This window comes from Sus scrofa, chromosome 13 (assembly GCF_000003025.6).
Source record: "Sus scrofa isolate TJ Tabasco breed Duroc chromosome 13, Sscrofa11.1, whole genome shotgun sequence".
In the NCBI taxonomy this organism is placed as follows: domain Eukaryota; kingdom Metazoa; phylum Chordata; class Mammalia; order Artiodactyla; family Suidae; genus Sus; species Sus scrofa.
The window spans coordinates 111444654-111465034 of NC_010455.5; the positions used below are offsets into that span (position 1 = coordinate 111444654).

The following is a 20381-nucleotide window of genomic DNA, read 5'->3' on the forward strand; positions in this document are numbered from 1 at the left end:
TATATGTTTCCTGCCTAACCCATATATAAACTTTGAAAAATAATTCCAAAATATTATTATACATAGTTCATTTTTATTTCCCTTGGAATTCTTATTGATTCCAAAGTTACATGTTTAATCAGCTGTATTGTATTTATTCTAGGGAAGTTCCTTAATTCCATCCCCACCAAAGTAGATTTGAGACAAACATGAAAGATACTGACATTTCCTTCAATATTTATTAGATTCACAATTAGTGAACTAATATATTGTTGCTAAAATTCCCTTAATGACTGTACTTTTGCAGCCATTGGATTGGACATTTGTTGGTTGGCTACCTAACATGTATTCCCTCTTTGCCTCTTTTTTTTCACTTGGAGAATTCTTTCAATCTTTACCTACTCTAAAAGTGAGACCCAATTGACTTAAGGAAGTCAATCCATGGCATGACCTTGAGCTCAGTTTTGGTTCAAGCATAAGCATATAATGTAATTTGGGCCAATGAGAAAGAGTAAGTCCCAGGAATTTGGTGGAAGAAACATTCACTGCTTCTTGGGACAGCGTGATTTGAGATCTGTAATAACATCTGAGCATTTTTCTATGACACAAGATCCTAGTGCTTAAGGGTATGGTTCAGGTAGTGGAATATCAGGTAGAACTGGAGATTAAGGCTGACTGTAGAAAATAGAGCAGCAAGTGAACTATCAAATCAAGTGTACTTAAATGTAGTCCTGCCTGTGGATATTTTAGTTATGGAAATCAATGTATTTCATGCCTCCCCCTCCCCCTTTAAAACATAAATATGCTGAAGTCAGTTTGAGCTGTGATTCCTACTCCTTGAAACCAAAGATTTCTGATAGAGGAATTTAGCTAGTAGTCCAATATACCTACAAATACTATGGAATCCTTAAAATGTCATAGCTGGTATGTAAAACAGTTATAAATTCTTCAAGCTGACTAATTGGGAAGAATTATTTCTTATTTAAGAAATATAATAGTTTGAGGATTAGGAATAATTTTTATAGCTAGTAAGTACAAAGATAGTAAAATTGACTACATTTTAGTGAAGCTATTATTACAACATTGCAATACTATATTACCAATAACTAGACTTAGGTATATGAGGCAATACAAAATAATAAATGTTTAGCATCATTTTTCTTGATCAACGTTATTATTTTTCCATTTTGGATTAGATTCTACATATTTCAAAAAGTGATGGGTAATTAACTAATAATGCATATTAAGGCTTTCAGATTATATAAGATTTTTAATTTTCCTTACTCTCTGAAGTGGTAGTCTACTCATTTGTTGATATTCCACTCTGGACTTGTAATGACTTGTCTTAAGTAAATAGATGTGTCATTAAAAAAAGGTGTGAAATAGTGCTTGAGGAAGACAGATCAAAAGGAAAAGTAAGAGATGAGTGATGAAGCCATAGGTCATATTAATACATGAAATGTATTTTGTAGTTCCTATATGCTTTCTGGAGGTAAAGAAGTTCAGCTATCTCATTCACAATGTTCCTAAAATGATAAAAACAATCAGCTCAGAGAAGCAAAGCAATTACTTTTCCTTGAGACCAAAGATTTTATTTTTATTTTGGTTTGTTTTCTGTTAAAATTGGTTTTGGAGTGCTGCAATTTTTATTTGATAAGTACAATTATTGAAGACAATTAAAATTATAAGATATCATGTATAAAAATTATTATTACTCATGAATTATGATTAATGAGCAGATGATCTTAGGGTAATGACTTAGTAATCTCCTATAGTTAATATATAAAATTTGAAAGTCAGCAAGTTTTTGATTTAGGATTTTTTTTTTCTAAAGAGGAGCACAAATTTATTGTATAAGCTATCTGAAATTCATTTTTATCCCTGTTATGCCATATTTATAACAACTGAACCCTAAATATTTATTTATTTTACTTTTTTAATAATGATTTTTGTTTTTTTCCATTATAGCTTGTTTATAGTGTTCTGTCAATTTTCTAAAGTACAGCATGGTGACCCAGTTACAAATACATGTATAGATTGTTTTTTCTCACATTATCATGCTCCATCATAAGTGACTAGACATAGTTCTCAGTGCTACACAGCAGGATATCATTGCTTATCCATTCCAGAGGCAATAGTTTGCATCTATTAACCCCAAGCTCCCAATCCATCCCACTTCCTCCCTCTCCTGCTTGGCAACCACAAGTTTTTTCTCCAAGTCCATGATTTTCTTTTGTGGAAAGGTTCATTTAGCTGTATATTAGATTCCAGATGTAAGTGATACTAATTTAGGATTTGATAAGATGTTGCTTACATATAGAAATCTAAGAGATTATCATTTTATTTTATTATTTTAATATTTCATTTATTATGTTTTTAAATTTTATTTTAAAATTTTATTTTTCATTTTATTTTTATTTTTTAATTTTTTAAAATTTAATTTAATTTTTTAATTTAATTTTTTGCTTTTTAGGGCCACAGGTGCAGCATATGGAAGTTCCCAGGCTAGGGTTTGAATCTGAGCTACAGCTGCCGGCCTACACCACAGCCATAGCAACACCAGATCTGAGATATATCTGCAACTTACACCACAGATCATGGCAATGCTTGTTCCTTAACCCACTGAACAAGGTCAGGGATCAAAACTGCATCTTCATGGATACCAGTCAGATTAATTTCTGCTGAGCCACAGGGGAAACTCCAAGATTATCTTGATTATTAGGCATTGGATGTTACTCTTCACTATTCATTATTAGCAGTCAGTTTAGTTGTGATGAAAATTTTAATCTCTTTTCTTCCTGTTAAACTCAGAAACAAAATGTCTGCCTTTGACCACTATTATTCTCCACAGCTTTTGAATTTAAGGCTAAAGGAATAAGACCTGAAATAAAAATGAGAGATAAAAATTTTGGAAGTAAAGAGACAAAATGTCATTACTTAAGAAAAGATGCATATTTACGTAGAAAATCTAAGAGGAGAAACTGAAAATCTATTAGCATAGGCAAGAGTACAGTAAGGTATAAAAAAGAGGGAGTATAAAACCCCCACAATAAACAGATGTAAGATTTAAAAAGTCAATCAAAATACATAGGTATAATAAGATGCACAGTATCATGAAAATACTGTTTTGTTCACTAATAGCAAAATGATATATTAGAAACAATCTTAAGATATATATTTGAGATGAATTGATTATCTAATTTATCTGACAAATATTTATAGACCCTCCTTACTAGAGTCTACATAAATGTGTCAGGCATTATGATAAAATGGTAGGATAATGAATGCCATGATGTTGCTTACTATTTGGTGCATGCAGTAGACAAGTAAACAGTCAACTACAATACAACATGGGGCATTCTTAAATAAAGGCGAGACTAGGGTACTAGTGAATGATGGAGATAGAAAAATTCAACCATTGACCAAGGAAGTTAGCAAAATAAACTTGTCTGGGTCCTGGAGTAGGATGTTTTTTCTTGTGGGAATTAACTCTAGGCATGGTGATAAGTTTGGACTTATACCACTTAGATGGCCCAAGAAATCTCAGCTCTAGAAATAAAGGCTCTCTGTTTGGTGGTATTCTATAGTGTTTGGAAAAATCAAAAGAAAATATTCTCTGGAAGGATGCAAAATTAACCCAGACTTTACTACAGATAAAGCCACACTGAATAGTAGCTTGCACCCATGAGTGAAAACACCCAAAGATATTATCTACAATAAGTGCAAGATGGTGTGGTATTATAGAAAGATATTTGGTCTTTGTCCTTAGTTCCTGGCACAGAGCTTCTATAATGCTTAGAATTTCCTGAGTGATAAAGGATGATTGGAATGTCTTTTGTTCTACAGACTCTTGGCATGTCCCTAGATAGCTTCCTTCAGAATAGGAGGTAGTTTCAAGAAAGACCAAACCTTGGTTAGAAGCTTAGAACTTTAAGCCCCATTTCCCAAACCTCTAGGGAGGGGAGAGAGACTGGAAATTAAGTTAATCACTAGTGGCGAGTGATTTAATCAATCATAATGAAACCTCCATAAAACCCTCTAGAGGACAGTATTTGGAGAGCTTCTGGGTTAGTGAAGTACAGTGAGGTACTGGTAGAGTGATATACCTAGGGAGAGCACTGAAGCTCCATAAACACACACACACATACGCACACACTTTGCCCTCTGTCTCTTCCATTTGGCTATTCTTGAGCTGTTTCTTTTTATAATAAACCAGTAATGGTAAGTAGAGCATTTTCCTGATTTCTGTGAATCATCCTAGAAAATTATAGAATCTGAATTGGGGGTTGTGGGAACCCCAGATTTATGGCTGGCTGGTTGGAAGCTCAGGAAGCCTGGAACTTATGACTAGCATCTGAAGTGGGGGGACAGTGCTGCAGGGCTGAACCCTTAATCTGTGCAATCTTTGCTAACTCAGGAGTTAGTTCCAAAGTTAAACTGAATTTTGTTGAGTGTTGGAGAGTGGCAGAGTGTTGCAGAGGTGGTATGGAAAACCCCTACATAGTTTCAGAAGTGTTGTGAGGAACAAGAAAGTCCTAGAAATGCAATCAGGATTTGATAGAATGGTCCTGGATCATGAAAACATGTGGTTTGGGAAGAGAAAGGATAAAAGGGTAGAGGGTAAGAATCTTTGGTTCTTGGATGGCTACCCATGGTGTGAAACTACAGCCGTGCTCTGCTAAGTTACTAAAGGTAAAAGTTACCAATTGTGGAGATTAATCCAACTTGTGGGAAGTGGGTTCACTGGATTCGTTAAGCAAATGAACCAGAAAAACCTGAATATACAATCCCCTGGTTATTGTCATGTGTTATTGCTGTCATGAAATGAAGAGAAAGTGCTGGGTTGGAGTTGAAAGATTTTGGTTGGTCTGAGTTTTGGTCGCTAGCCCAAAGCCTCTTTCATAGGGGAAAATTATGTGGGAACAATACAAAGTGGTTCTAAGACTTCTGATTATCAAGAAAATAGTCCTCATGTAGATCAGCAAAAGCAAGAAACTACTGAAACCACGGGGTATATTGAAAGTGTTATTTACATTGTAGATAGATATCTTCAGCCTCCCAAAGAACCCTGACTAAAATAAATTGTGAGAATGACTAACCAGGGACAGGTTTTTTTTGTTTGTTTTTGTTTTTTTGGCTATGCTCCTGGCATGTGGAAGTTCCTCCTCCAGGAATCAAACCTGGGCCACAGCAGTGACAATGCTGAATCCTTAATCACTAGGTCACCAGGGAACTCCTGGGGGCTGTTGTTTTTAAATGCTGCAAGTGAAAGAGCACAGTTGGGTTGATGTAGGACCCACAGCTCACTATGGAACAATCACAGATGGCTATATATAATCACACAGCAGGTAATTCCCTAAGGGAGCAGCAAGCTTGATGAAAGGCTACTGCAAAGTTGGCTTACCCTGAGGAGGGAAACTGTATAATTTCCCCAGAAATGACAAATGGACTTCCTCACATGATTGAGTGGACATGCTTTGTATGCATGATATTCGGTACCAGTGGTTAAGGGCCTTCTGTGTAAACTTAGTGCAACAAAATATAAGTTTATTGCTGCAAAATAGAGCAACAGCGGAGGAAGCCTTATCAATTTTTTGTCTGAGTTTCTTGTCATGGGCCTTATAAGATGCTAGTAAAACATTAGCATAATTAATAAGAGAATGGGGAGAAAGAAAGGGGAGATAAAAGCAACTCATCCCAGCAGTATAGACATTTTATAATGGTTTTTAAGAAATAAGATGATTAAGGCAAACAGGATAGGAGTGAAAAAAGGACAAAAAGAGGGAAGGTCAAGGGATTTGGGTCTGAGGTGTGAACAATTTTTGATGGTTATTAGGAAATGGGAGAAGTAAAATAGCATAGAGACAGACAAAGATAGAAAATGTAATAAAGAGCTTCAGTGATATGGAGGATAGACTAGGAAGAAGTAGTAAATACCTCGTTAAATTTCTTAAATGAAAAAATTTCAAACAGAGACTGTAGTAATTTTTTGAAAAAAGATAATCTGTCAGAATTTATGAAAGACATGATTCTTAGATTATGGACCATGATGACTTCCAAGTCAGGACAATAGTTACCTTGGTGAGAGGTAGGGAGTGGTTTGGGATTTTTAAAGAGGCCAGGCAAGGATATCTGCAGACAGAGGTGATATTTTATTTTATGACTCAATGTTTACTTTGTATTAATTAGTTAAGTTAGTAATTTTATTTATTTATTTATTTATTTATTTATTTATTTATTTATTTATTGTCTTTCTGCCATTTCTTAGGCCGCTCCTGAGGCATATGGAGGTTCCCAGGCTAGGGGTCAAATCGGAGCTGTAGCCACCTGCCTATGCCAGAGCCACAGCAACACGGGATCTGAGCCATGATGGCAACGCCTGATCCTTAACCCACTGAGCAAGGGCAGGGATCGAACCTGCAACCTCATGGTTCCTAGTCGGATTCGTTAACCACTGAGCCACAATGGGAACTCCAGTCGTTTGTTTTAGATATGTGATATATCATAATAAAAATGCTTTAAAGAATAAATAAAAAGAAAAATACGAATAACTTGGATAGGGCTCTATTTTAGGTATGAAATGCAGTGATTTTCTCTGGACCACAAGGTCATCAGGAAAAGCTCCTGTGTAAAAGGTGTGAGTTAACTGAGCCACGTATTAAAGCATAAATAAATAGGATCTGAATGCCAAATATGCAAATTAAAGAAAAGGATAAAACTACAAAATAGAAAATTTGAATTCTCTCCAAAATTGACTCACAGTATTTAAAATTTAGATTGTAGAGGTATTGTCTCATTGTGATTGAGAGTTCAGTCTTTAGGGATTTTAATGCTCAGCTGCATGATTTATTTGATGGCAGTGCCTAATGATGAGCTATATAATTACAGACTAGCTAGATTCGACAGCATAAGTAAGTGTTTCAGGAAAAACAAATCTCAACATGAGTATTTATCTCACTACTCACTACTCCTTTACCTGTTGAAATGAGCTCTCTTTTGTTTTGAAATGGTTAAGGGGTTTTTTATGCAGACTAAGGTAACTGGTGATGGATAAGAACCTGAGAAACTGGAAAGGCTATCAAGATTGACACTGGGAAGGGCTTAATCTCTTTATGATGGGATAAATTTGAGGAGTGTAATTTGGAGAGCTAAGAGTGGGAAAGGGAACTTGAAGGGAAGCTGCCATGTAAGTGTGTGTGTGTGTGTGTGTGTGTATGTGCTCACGCGTGTTACAAGATTTTACCGAGCATTATGGATCAGATACCTCTGCCACCTGCTTCCTGCCATGTATCTCATTCCAACTGCATCACTTTGCTCCAACCCATTGGTTTTTCTTGAGAGGCTACAATAAAAACTTATATTACATTGATTTTTTTTTGGGTTATTGACTGGTATTTCTTTAATTGAAACAATGTCTGTCTTCAGTCAGATCCTATAAGAATGTAAAATAATATAAGCAGGTTGCACTACACTTCCAGGGAGGTCCAGGAGAAATTCAATAATAGGAGATAAGAGACAGTAGATGAGGGCAACCACAGGCAAACGGTGTTGTAACCCGCTATTGCAAAAACCACTTAACTGCCTCTTGAGAAGTGTTTTCTTTCATCAGATAGAACAGTGCCAGAATAGGACACTTCCCATTGGGAAGACCAGCATTTTAATATTTTAAGAACAGAGACTTTAGCTCCATATATGAGGGATTTCTTTACTTTGGGAATGATTCTACCAAGAATTCTAGTACAAATATAAGGTGATTTATCATCTTTATAACCAACCTGGCTGTAGCACTTTCATAATAGTATTGTGGATGTAGGCACTTTAATTCTATGAATTTTTCCATTTGATAAAGTGAGTCAGAAAGAGGAAAATAATCTAATCTTAGAAACTCTTGATCATGATAAAATTATTTTAAGGAGGAAAGAATAAAGTGAGGAATTTTAACTTCACATTTTAGAGAGCATAAGAATGTATTATCCTTACTGGTAAGTGATGACTGTGAAAGAACAAGGTTATAAATTTCAGTGAAAAGCAATTTTTAAAGGTCTATTTTAGAACAATATATTATTCCTCTGAACATACATATTTACTCTTGGGAGTTAAATTGCATTGGAAAGACAAAATATGACTCTATCCACCTAAGTGTTAAAGTAATTGATATCTGATCCAGAAAACTTTTCTATTAAACATTACTAAGCACAGATCCATTACTGAATATTTATTTATTTAGCAAATAAATCTTGATGTTTTCATCAAGAGGAGACAGGATATGCTTATTGTATTACTTTATTATTATTAAAATACAACCATGCAAGAATAAGAACTCTACAGAATTACATTATTTCATTGGAATATATGAATAAAAATCTCAAGCAAAATCTTTATAAATGAAAACATAATAATTCTGGGGCTGGTGAATTATTATTTGTTTTATATACCCTGACTACTCTACATGAATCAAACTGAATTTTCCCTTAAATAAGAAAAATGGAGAGCTACACTGCTAAAAATTCAGTAATTTTTTCTCCATGAAACATAATACAACATAGCTCTATTATAATATGGCTTGAAGATTTTGGTGGGTCTTACCACATTCCCAAAATAGCAAAGAATGCACAATAAATTCCTGAGGATATATAAGCCTGGTTGCCCCACAAGGCACATTTGAATTTTAACCCTCCCTTATCAGTTTTGTAGAAATTATAAGGGCGATATTGTCCTTGTGCCTGACACTGGGGGTAAAGTAGGTTTTTCTCATGATAAATCGCTAATGTAGTTTGTCCATTCAATAAAAAAAATTAAAAGTACTTAGACCTCTATGCATTTCAAGATGAATTTTTACAGCTTTTTCCTTTGCATCTATTTTTTAGGTGTACATCCCTGAAAAGGGTGACTGTGAATTAGGGGCTAGCTAGAAAGAATACACTGCCTGGGAGATTTCTGTCATGAAAACTCTTTGTGCTTATCACCACCACCTCTGCCAGTTATTACTGGGCTCACGGTACTGTCACGTGACCAAGGAGTAATGAACTCAATATTTTCTTGATAAAGGTGACCTGGAGTTGGGCAGAGTTTCTGAGTTAGAGGTGTGTCTGCCAACCTCTGCTGGGAGAACTAAATGTGTTAGTCTCCAAGTTTTAATGATAATACCTACTTATCCAGTAGAACTTTGATCCATAAACTTTGATCCAAGATCTCCAAGGTACAGATTTTATGACCTTCATCTGTTGATTGTTTATTTAGATGACTTCTGTAATTCTTGCTTATGCGTTCAATTTCTCTTGCTGCAATGAAAACTATGTAATTGTGTTCTATCTCCCATGGGGCATCAGTATCTCTCCTGAAATGTCCCCTTATTGTGAGTGGGCACAAACACATATGTATGAGAACATCCACCTGCAGCTCTACCAGGAGGGAGGATTGAGCTGGAGGTAGAAGAGAACATACATAATGGAGAAATGTTTACCCATCCTCTGTTGAGTTCCCATGAATTTACTGTGTATACTGTAGCCGGAGTAGGAAGCTTCCTACTTGTTATGATGTAAGGCAGTGTATTAGGGTAAAGCTATTTGATTTAAGAGAGAATCTCCACATCTCAGCAATCTAAAGCAAGAGAATTTTTTTTGTTGTTCATATGGGTATTCAGTGACTTGCTCTCATATGGTCATTTGGGCATCCAAGCTTCCTTTGTCTTGTAGCTTCTTTAGTTCCACAGTCCTATCCACCCAGTCAATGGCTAGGGAAAGAGAGTTCTGCATGGTAGAGGTTTATGGGTCAGGGCTGGGAGTGGCATATGTTATTTGAGTCCACATTTCATTGGCTGTTACTGAGCCACAAGCCTCACCTGACTGTAAAGGAGGCTTAAAATGTATTCTAATCACATGCATGGGGGGAAAAGAAGGGAGTTCAGTAAACAGCTAGCCAGTCTTTGCCACTTTTAATGGCAAGGACTTCTATCTCCAAACTGCTCCCTCATCTGTTTTCTCCTACATTATTCTTTTAGAGTCAGCCTTCCATTCTACAGTTAGAGCTTATATTTTAATTGAAATATTCTCTAGAGGAGATGGAAAATTTTCACCCTGTATGTAATACGTATATAATGTGTGTGTGTGTATGTATGTATAAGTATAAATTACTAAAGTCATATCCTTTCTTAGAAGCAGATATATTTTAGTACTGCCTAGTATATAGTACCTGGAATATATGTGCTCAATACATGTTTGATAAATAAATGAATAGATGAATACACTACCCATCTCCATTTTAGATGATGTTCTTGTCCTGAGAATTTTGGGATTCTAGAGCATGAAGAAAAGGAGAAGAGAAATGGAGAGAAATGGCAGAATAACCTATCAAATTGGAGAGAGGGCTAATAAAACTTCCAGTCTCCAGTGGAGTAGAGGGGATTTCTAGAGTAAGATCCGGAAGGGGACTGTGTTCACAAGCCAGCACTCTGCCAGCGAGAGGGCATCTTAGCAGCCCTAGTCTGGGCCAACTTGTGTGGTAGGGATGGTTGGTATACATATAAATAAACATCTATACCAGGAGGCCTGCACTTAGATCACCTACTGTGTCACATAAGTGAGCCCACCAGGCTCTGCTCAAGCCCACAGAGCCATCTCGAGCTGCCCTAGCCATGTAATCAGCAGCCGTGCCAGCCTGCACCAGACTTTAAAAGAGGACTCTTTTCTCACATGCCCGCTGACTCCTTTGGACACTAGGAATGCTTGAGCTCTGTGAGAGTCGAAACCAAACCACAGGGAGAAGGAAATCCTGTGGAAGGGGGAAAACAGCTGGTGAATTTGATTAAATAGTTACTGAAGAGAGACAAAATTGTAGAAAAGATTGGATGGGGTTGAATCCCATGGGGCAGGATAGACAATATTTTTGGCTCTGGGCAGACTAAAGACAAATAGATGTAGGTTAAAAAGTCTTATGTTTGCACACATCTGTTGTGTGATTGTCCAGTTGCACCTGCTGTATGACTGTTGAAATAAATAACTGAATGCATTTTTGGCAGCATAGAAACTCCTTAAATTCTATCTGCAAGGCAAATAAAAGGAGAATCCTGGTATTTGGGAGGCCCAACAAAAACAAAGTAACTAATCTCCTAGGACCTCTCTCTCTTTGTGTGACTAATTTTCTAGCTGCTGCTGTTGATGCCTTCCCAAATCACCACTCTGCAGCTCCTGTGAGAATTATCCAGAAGCTACAGATCACATTTGACCTGCTGCCTTCCTTACCTTGGAATTGCCTGGGTGGGGGTGGTGGGGAGAAGAAGAGATTCCACTAAGATTTTCACTGTTAGGAACAGTGGTTTCACCATCATTCCAACAATGGTTTTGGAGAGAGCCCTTAATCATTTGCAATGGGTGCAAGTAATGTCATCAGGGCAATAATCTGTTAGTACCCAAGTACCCGTGCTACAGAGCAAAGAACCTAATCAGTCCTAATGTAATTTAAAATTCTAAATGGGCTTTTCTACCTCCCCTTCTCCTCTAGAAGCTGCGTCTTTCCTCTCTCCATTTTCATGTAGCACTGTCACACTCCAGCAATTAGTAATTATAAAATAATAGAAACAATCATCAGTAACTTATAATTATCTTCTCTTCCAAAGTATAAGATCCTTGAGCATGAAACGTCTTGCCAACAGATCATAATTCATCTTGATAACAGGTTTGATGGAGTTATATGAGACAAGAATCTGGTTCATTAATGTTATTATTGTTTTTAAACCATCAGTGGCAACACTGCTTCTTAAGTATTAATTAATCTTCATGACTTCTCTGCAAAGTAGGTTAAATATAACTAAATTTATTCTGCTAGTAGAGGAATTGGCAAACTGGTGATTTCCTCAATGAATCTCTCTTTGTTACCAGTGGATCTGAGAATAGCTGTAGAAATAGTTGAATCTGAGTAATTTTCCATGACACTAGATTGACATAACTCTTCAGTGCTATTGATGCCTTCTCCCCTCCAAAAAAACCCTAAAGATTCATAACAAAATAATAAATGATTTATAACAATTAGCAAAAAATGCGAGTTCTGAAACGTTTTTATCTACTTCTTACAAAAGGCACAAACTAAGTCAATCAGCACCAATGGCAGTTATAACATGTGTGTGATTTCTTCTCTTGCGTTGCTTTCACATTTTCATTGTTCCTTAAGGGATTCACTATTCAATCATCACTAGTTATGTTTTAAAAATATCTTTCCTCTGAAGAGCTTGAGGCATTGGAGGAAATAAGGATTCCATAGGACCTAAATTTAATGTGTCCCATTTCTGCTTCTATCAGTTGGAAATAGTGTAGCTCAAATGAAGGACGTGGGTTCAAATCCAAGTCCTGCTGCCAGTGATTAGCTGATCTGCTGTGTATCTTTGGAAAAGCTCTTTGTTTTCTCTGAATGTTGCTTTCTAGTTTCTGAAGGAGGATCATCTTACTCTGCTCTTAAGTTATGGGAGTAACAAGAGATAATGAGTGCAGAGTGCCTGGCACCTTTAAAAGGATTATTAATCAGATACATCAGTGACTTGGCCCCAGAACCCTAACAAAAGAAATTCTGGGGACTTAACAGGATATGATATTAGATGTGTGTATTTAGAGATTTTGCTTAACATAGTAGTCATTGTTGATTGGCTCTTAATTTAGTACAAGAAAATCCTTGTCTTAATTCAGAATAACACTTGGAACAAAGTAGATAGTAAAAAGTATTTTGGAATGAATGAATAAAAGCAAGTGGCTTCCAAAGGCAAAAAGAGGAAAAAAAGAACACCATTGTGTTCTCCTTGTACATTTCGTATCCAGATCTCAGTGGCTACCAGTGGCACAAGAACATAATAAACGAAGCAAGTTTGAGGTGTGAGTTAGATGGAGGAAGGAAAGTAGAAATAGCAAGTACTGGAGAAAAAAAAAAAATCGATTTTTAGGAGTTCCTGTTGTGGTTCAGCGGGTTAAAAACCTGCCTCTTATCCATGAAAATGTGGGTTTGATCCCTGGTCTGGCTCAGTGGGTTAAGGATCTAGCGTTGCTGAAATGGCAACTGAAGCTCCAGTTTGATCACTAGCCTGGGAGGTGCAGCCCTAAAAAGAAAAAAAAAATCCGTCTTCAGGAAAATACTATAATCACCTAGTTTACTGATGAAGGATGTGGGGAAAGGTGACATTTTACCACAGGTTATTCCTTCATTTTTGGTATTTTTTTTTCTTTTTTTACTTTTTAGGACCACAGGTGTGGCATATGAAAGTTCCCAGGCTAGGGGTCGAATCGGAGCTACAGCTACAGGCCTATGTCACAGCCCCAGCAATGCCAGATTCAAGCCGGGTCTGCAATCTACACCACAGGTCACTGCAACACCAGATCCTTTAACCTACTGAGAGAGGCTAGGGATTGGACCTATATCCTCATGGATCCTAGCTGGGTTCATTACTGCTGCGCCACAACAGGAACTCCCCTTCATTTTTTATAATCTTAGTGTTTCTAGGTTTCACCTCTTCTCAAAAAAAGAAACATGTGGACACAAGGAATATTATGCTAGACCTATGGGGCTAGCCCCATTTAAAACCTTAAAATAACTTCCCATTTCAATTCAGCAGATTAAAATGACATATACCTAAAACTGAAATATAAACAAAAAACCAGAAACAAATACCTAACATATTTGTTTTTATGGAAATAAAGTGTTGGCTGATAACTTGAAGATACTAAATCTTACCTGTGTAGATAAATTCCACATATGCAGGATGAGTTTTTGTGAAAACTTCTTTAACTTTTTCTATTTTATCAGCTCTTATTTTTGTTGCAAATGGTGTGTACATAACCGAGAAAGATTCTGCTCTGGTGATGGCTTCTTCAATCATGGCCTGAGAGGAAGCAAACCACCCATTTGGCATCAGTAACAATATATGACTTTTGAAGAATGTAAAAAAAAAATATAATTACCTTTATGGATGATTTAAAAATCTATATACTGTACTGCAAAGATAACATATTTTGGTCTTGAATATTCATTAGAATGAAATTTTAATTAGTTCTGGAAATACTATTTCATATTAAGAAAGCCAATTAAATGAAGAAAATTTGTAAACAGACACCTTGAAACTGAGCTTGCTTTAAGATAAAAATAAAAATTCTGTTTTTTAAGGTGTCATTTTAAACTTGATTTTAAAAATAAAATTCTTAAGTTGAAGATAATTACCTTATGAACACACGTTGATGAGCCATTTGTACTTTAAAAAATGAATTGAAAAATCTAGATTTAAGTATTGTCTATAAATAACAGGACAAATTAGACAAACTACATATTTTTCTTCTTTCAGTACCTAACAAACCTTTTGGAATAAAAAAAAATCTTTCTCAACTTCCTCCCAGCAAAGCTTTCTTTCCCTCCAGATCACAAGAACTATTTTTTTGAGATGGATTCAGCTATTTAAGAATTTCTTTAAATTTTCTTTGCTCACGTATGGTACCATTCTTGATAAAACCTGCCATCACCCCGAGCTTCCTGTTTCAACTAGGTCCATTACTATTTGAAACAGACAAAAGGAAAGTTATGTGAAGTTTTAGAAGGAATTTATTCCTTTCCTACAACTTTTCCTTCTAACAAGGCTTGAATATTGAATAAAAAGTGGAAGTGTCTATAGTTATCTCATTTTTCTGAAAATAGCGTAAAAGTATATTATAAAAACTCATTTATTTATAGGAATAATTTTTTTCCCTGACAACAAAGTGCCAACAATCAGTACAGAAAAATAATAAATTTGAACTTTGCAACAAAGAAATTATTTAACAAATGGAATTAATATTATTCCTGGCACTGTACTTTGTAAACATGTTTTAGACTAATATTAATAGCAATAAAGAGTTGATTTTAAACTGAGAAACCTAATTTAGCTTAGGTTTAAACTGATGGTCTGTTGCACTCCTCAGTGACTTCATATGGCCCCTATGATCAATTTTCTAATTTGCGGTTTAAATTTGTGTGTGGCAAATTTCTGAATAGCTGAAAGAAAGAACTTAATTGTGGCTCACCGGAAACGAATCTGACTAGCATCCACGAGGGCTCGGGTTTGATCCCTGGCCTTGCCCAGTGGGTTAAGGATCCCTGGCCTTGCTCAGTGGGTTAAGGGCCTTGCCATGAGCTGTGGCGTGGGTTGCAAACATGGCTCGGATCCTGCGTGGCTGTGGCTGTGGCCAGCAGCTATAGCTCTAATTCGACCCCTAGCCTGGGAACCTACATATGCCATGAGTGTGGCCCTAAAAAGACCAAAAAAAAAAAAAAAAAAAAAAAAGAACTTATATTGCCCACAGCACTCACTGATCTTTCCAGGTTAGAGAAGCTGTACAGGGAACAAAGAAGCTGAATGTGATGCCAAGTCCAGAGCTAGCACTTAGGTGGAGGTAGCAGTGGATCACACAGTGGTGGGTTCTGAGTGTGCAGCAGGTTTGGGGATGCTGGGCTTAGAGAGGCTAATGAGGGCAATGCAGGAAGCAGGTCTGGAATTCAGAGATGTGGATTAAGAACTGAAGCTATTCAGACACCAGGTTCTGGTCCTTTAGCAAAAATAAAGATCCTTTACATTGAGTAGGAGAATATTCTCTTCAGCTTGGTGCTTACATTTGATCATTGCTGGAGCCCATTCTGGAATGGCTTGTTCAGAATGAAAATGTAAGTAGTACCTGGCTGGGTGGTGGAGTGAGGTTCCAAAGAAGGAAGTTGTTCTAGACCTCCATTGTGAGGTTTTGATCTCACTTTACTGCCTTTTGGAGGCTGTTAGTTTCTGTATTTGTTTGCTAGGGCTGCCATAACAAAGTATCACATACTGCCTGGCTTAAATAACAAATTTATTTTCACATAGTTCCAGAGGCTTGAAGTCTGAGGTCTAGGTGTCTGCAGGATTGATTTCTTTGTAGATGGCCATGTACAGAATTTCTTCTATGTCTTCGTATGATTTTTCCTCTGTGTGCATCTGTATTTTAATCTCCTCTTCTTATAAAGGCACTAGTCATATTGGATTAAGTCCCACTTAAAGATCTCATTTTAACTTAATTACCTCTTTCAAGACCTTATTTGCAAATACAGTCAAAATCTGCAGCCTGGGGTTAAGACTTTAGCATACGAATTTTTCAGGGGGTGTGATTCAGCCTGTAACACTTTCTAACACCCAAATAGCTTTTCTGGTAGTCTCTCTAAATATCTCTGTAAAAGGAATTTTGCTTTAAATTTTGAATCAAAAAATTGAACGTGTTTTATCCTCCAGTTCGCTTCTAGAAAGACATTAACAGTACCCCAGTAAGGCCAGGACGGAAGACAACACTCTTTCCATGCCATTTCTTTTCCAACTGCTGGCAGCTTAAGTGACTGCTGGCAGGGTAGCTTTGCTAAGCCATCTCACAGCAGGTTAGTAAGACTCATGCCCAAGAGCCTACACCAGCTTTTCTTGGAAGTGGTGGTTTTTGTGCGGCAGCTTGATCTGCTTATTTAAGGCATTGTGCTCTTGGTTTGGTGCTCAAGGCATGGGATTCAGACTTTCACAGGGCTCTCCATTTCAGGAGAGTATGTTGTGAAGTGTGGCCTCCCTCTCTCCCCCATCAGAGCTAAAAGAAATGGGCTTCTTTTGCGGCTTCCGCCCTCCATCATGAAGATGGGTAAGGCAGTGAATGAGTATGAAGAGTGTAAATGTAAGAATAAAAATTGAACTCCTGGAGTTCCTGTTGTGGCTCAGTGAGTTAAGGATAGAACTAGTATCCACGAGGATGTGGGTTTGTTCCCTGGCCTAGCTCAGTGGGTTAAGGATCTGGCGTTGAAGTGGCTGTGGCATAGGCCTGCAGCTGTAGTTCCAGTTCAACCCCTAGTCTGGGAACTTCCATATGCCACAGGTGTGGCCCTAAAAAGAAAAAAAAATTCAACTTTCCACAGAGATACATACTCAAAGGCAATTGTGAAAACCCCAAGAAGAAATATTGCAAAGTGGAGTAGAGATGAGAATACAGGTTGTCCTGGCACCAGATCTTGATACATTCTCGCTGTGTTTTAATGTATAAATATTTTTTGTTCTTATTCTAGAGATAGACAGTCTTGAGACTTTGAGCCTGTCTCATCTTGCTTTTGTAAGGAATGGAGTAATTTGAAATATACATATATATATAAAATATTTCTGGTACATTATTGAATAATTCATTAGTGAAGTAATCTAGACAGAAATCAGCTTTAAATATTTATTACTGTATTATAATCATAAATATTGTACTATTTATTATTATTTAAAGTAGTGGGCAAGTTCCCTAGTGGCCTAGCAGTTAACGATTTGGTGTTGTCACTGCTGTGGCTCTGGTTCAGTCCCTGGCCTGGGAACATACAGATGCCACAGACACAGCCCCCCAAAAAAGAAAAAAATAGTGGAAATTTTGACTGTTTTTGATTGGACACCAAAATATCAAGTTTTTATTTTGTAATGGTAATAATTTGATAATTTAGAATTGGGCCTGTCTTTTATCAGCAATCTAATATATGCAAATTTAAGATTTTAAATTATTTTTTTAAAAACTAGGGTATTTTATAATATTTGTAGATATTAAAATATGTTTCAGTTTACTTTTTATCATCAAAGATTTTCCTTGATTTTGACAATAAAGAGACCAGATGAGAAATTGCAGTTTGTAAAAAGTTAAGTTGTACTAAAAATGAAGGCAGATTTCAAATGATAGTTTTTAACCTGACAAAAATTTTCTGCAATTGGGTCATTCTTTCTCAATGTGTGAGTTTTTCTGGTATTAATAAATGTTGCACGTGTGTAGAGAATGGGGCAAATAATTAGTCCATGTGTCCTATTGTTAAGTGTACATTGCTATTATTTGTTCTTTCTTTGCTACACAAAAAAAGATTTGAAATTAGGAGTTTACGGGGGGGGGGGTGTCCTAATAACTACTATTATCCTCTTGTTTATCAAGTTTTACAGCTTATCGTTAAGTAAACCAGGAGTGTATATGGGCAGCTCATTTCCCCAACAAAGAGTTACATCGTTTCTCCTTACACTTAAGCTAAGAAAAAGAGCCCTTTGCTACCTCAAAAATGAACTTGCTCAGGATAACAGTATAACAGGAAAGACAAGGAGATAGAGGGGAGAGAGATAATCCATCATGAGTAAAGGAAAAGCCATAAAAGTAGAGGGGAAAAACAACTAGCACAAAAAGGAAAAAACAAAATTTATCTCCCTCTTCTAAACCCCAGAGGGTTGGTTCCTCCTGGCAAATTTTTAAGAGCACTCAAAAGTGCCCAGGATAAATCTTGTAATAACCGTAAAGTTTAAACGTTTCTAGGATGATGGGATTATGAAACATTTCCCCCTTTTTTGCTGGAGGATTTGGAGTAACATTTCAACTATGTATCCAATGATGGTGGATCTTGTCACCACTAATTAGAAAATGTGATAAAGTTTTTATAGATTATTATAAAACTATTCCTTTAGTATTCCCAATATTAGGGTTGACAATAATTGCAATAAATTGCTTTACTTACAAGATTAGATCTGGAAGGAACCCTGGGAATTTTTCCAGCTTAATTTACTGAATTGGAGATGACTTAAGTGACTTGGAGAGGCATAAGTGACTTCTCTAAGAATTAACAGCTTTTTAATTTTATAGAATTTAGAATTAGAGTCCTGAATATTATATTTCATTTTCTCTTTTGAAAATTACAGTTTTATTTCTTGGGTTTTACTCTCCTGTTTAAAAACAATTGTAGTAATTATCTTTTTTTTTTTTTTTGGCAGTGCCCGTGGCATACAGAAGTTCCCAGGCTAGAGACTGAACCTGAGCCACAGCAGTGACAAAGCAAAGTCCTTAACCCCTAGGCCACCAGCGAACTCTATAAATATAATTTTAAATTCTGAAGTATTTAACTTACTTTGGTTTTGCAGTACATGTGAGTGTTACAGAATTTTAGAATGTGCGTATGTATGTATATCCTGGCTACGTGGTTAGGCATTTTCCCTTGCAGTTGAGTGTGGCTATGTGACTGAGTGTGAACCAATGGAATATAGGCAGGAATGATTCTCTCTCCAGGCTTAACCCATAAAACCCTGCCTCGTATGATCTTTTCTTTTCCTTTTCTTTTTTCTTTTCTTTTCTTTTCTTTTTTCTTTTCTTATCTTTTCTTTTCTTTTTTCTTTTCAGCTGTCTAAAAGGCAAGACTTCCACGGTATGAAGAAAATGGGGCTACACACTGGAGGAGTATGGGTTCTCCAGCTGCCTTCTGGAGGAGAAACAGCCAGGAACACCCACATTGGACTACAGCGTGAGTGAGAAATCAATGTTTATTGTTTTACATTATTGAAATTATGAAGTTGTTTGTTATAGCAGGTAGCCTACTCTAATACACAAACAAAGGGAAATTGGAATCTCTACCATAATCCAGTTTTTTTCTACTAAGCCTTATGTAGTATTAAAAAGTAAGGAAAAAATGGTATTTTAAGATAAAATAATTTCTCATTTAGCAGTGTGATAAATGCCTTTATATCCCTATTACCTTTAATCCTCCTAAGGTCCATCTAAATATTACTAGTGGATGAATGTTATTATTTTACATTCAGAGCTGACATTATTAGATTCAAAGGAAGCAGTGCCATACTTGCAAGCTATAAATGACTGAGGTAAGACCTTTAGTCCTCAGTGGATAATATGCCTCTGTTGTTAAATTAATGATGGTGAATTTTGAATGATGCCTAGAATCTTCTAGAAAATGGAAAACTTTTTAAGCAATAATTTTCAGATTTAGTCCCTTTAACTATATATGGATTTAATTATGAAGATTTCAACTTTCTTGAAATACAGATTTAACCTAAAGATAGATTTTCCTAAAGTGTAAATATCTTACCTTGAAACTTAGCTATAAACTTCTATAGAGCATCATTTATTCAATAGCCAGGATTGACATTTTTATGATAATTTCATTAATATATTTACATGTCAGAATAAAATATGTAATAATTGATTGTTTGCCCCTGCCTCAATGATCAACATTTTAATGTTTTATTACCTTGAATTTATGGGCATTCTTTTACTTAACAACCTTTACTATAAGTTCTGTAATTTTTAATGTGAGAGAATATTTGACAGCTTTGCTATTATATTAATAGTCAGCAGTGTGAAAGTTATAACTTCATGTAGTTTAAATCAACATATTTAAATTTTTATTTGCCTTTTCGGGAAATAACCAAATGGTGTATGGACAGGCTACTGGTACCAAGGTAAGCAAAATTTTATATAGCCGCTTTGAATTCTCTACTTTGCAACCTGTGCTGCTTAAAAACAATTGTGGGAAATACCATTTTAAATTCTGAAGTGTTTGATTTATCTTAGTTTTTCAGTGTATGTGAATGCTATAGAATTTTAGAATATATATATCTC

The 20381-nt window shown here is 36.1% G+C and overlaps 1 protein-coding gene across 1 annotated transcript in view; it reads right to left on the reverse strand.

Annotated features, from left to right (window-relative positions):
* The window catches only part of SPATA16 (spermatogenesis associated 16), a 212172-nt gene that overhangs the window by 47286 nt on the left and 144505 nt on the right, over positions 1-20381 (reverse strand). Inside the window, 1 exon segment of the mRNA NM_001177914.1 lies at positions 13690-13837. Within this exon segment, the coding sequence (NP_001171385.1) occupies positions 13690-13837 (148 nt within the window).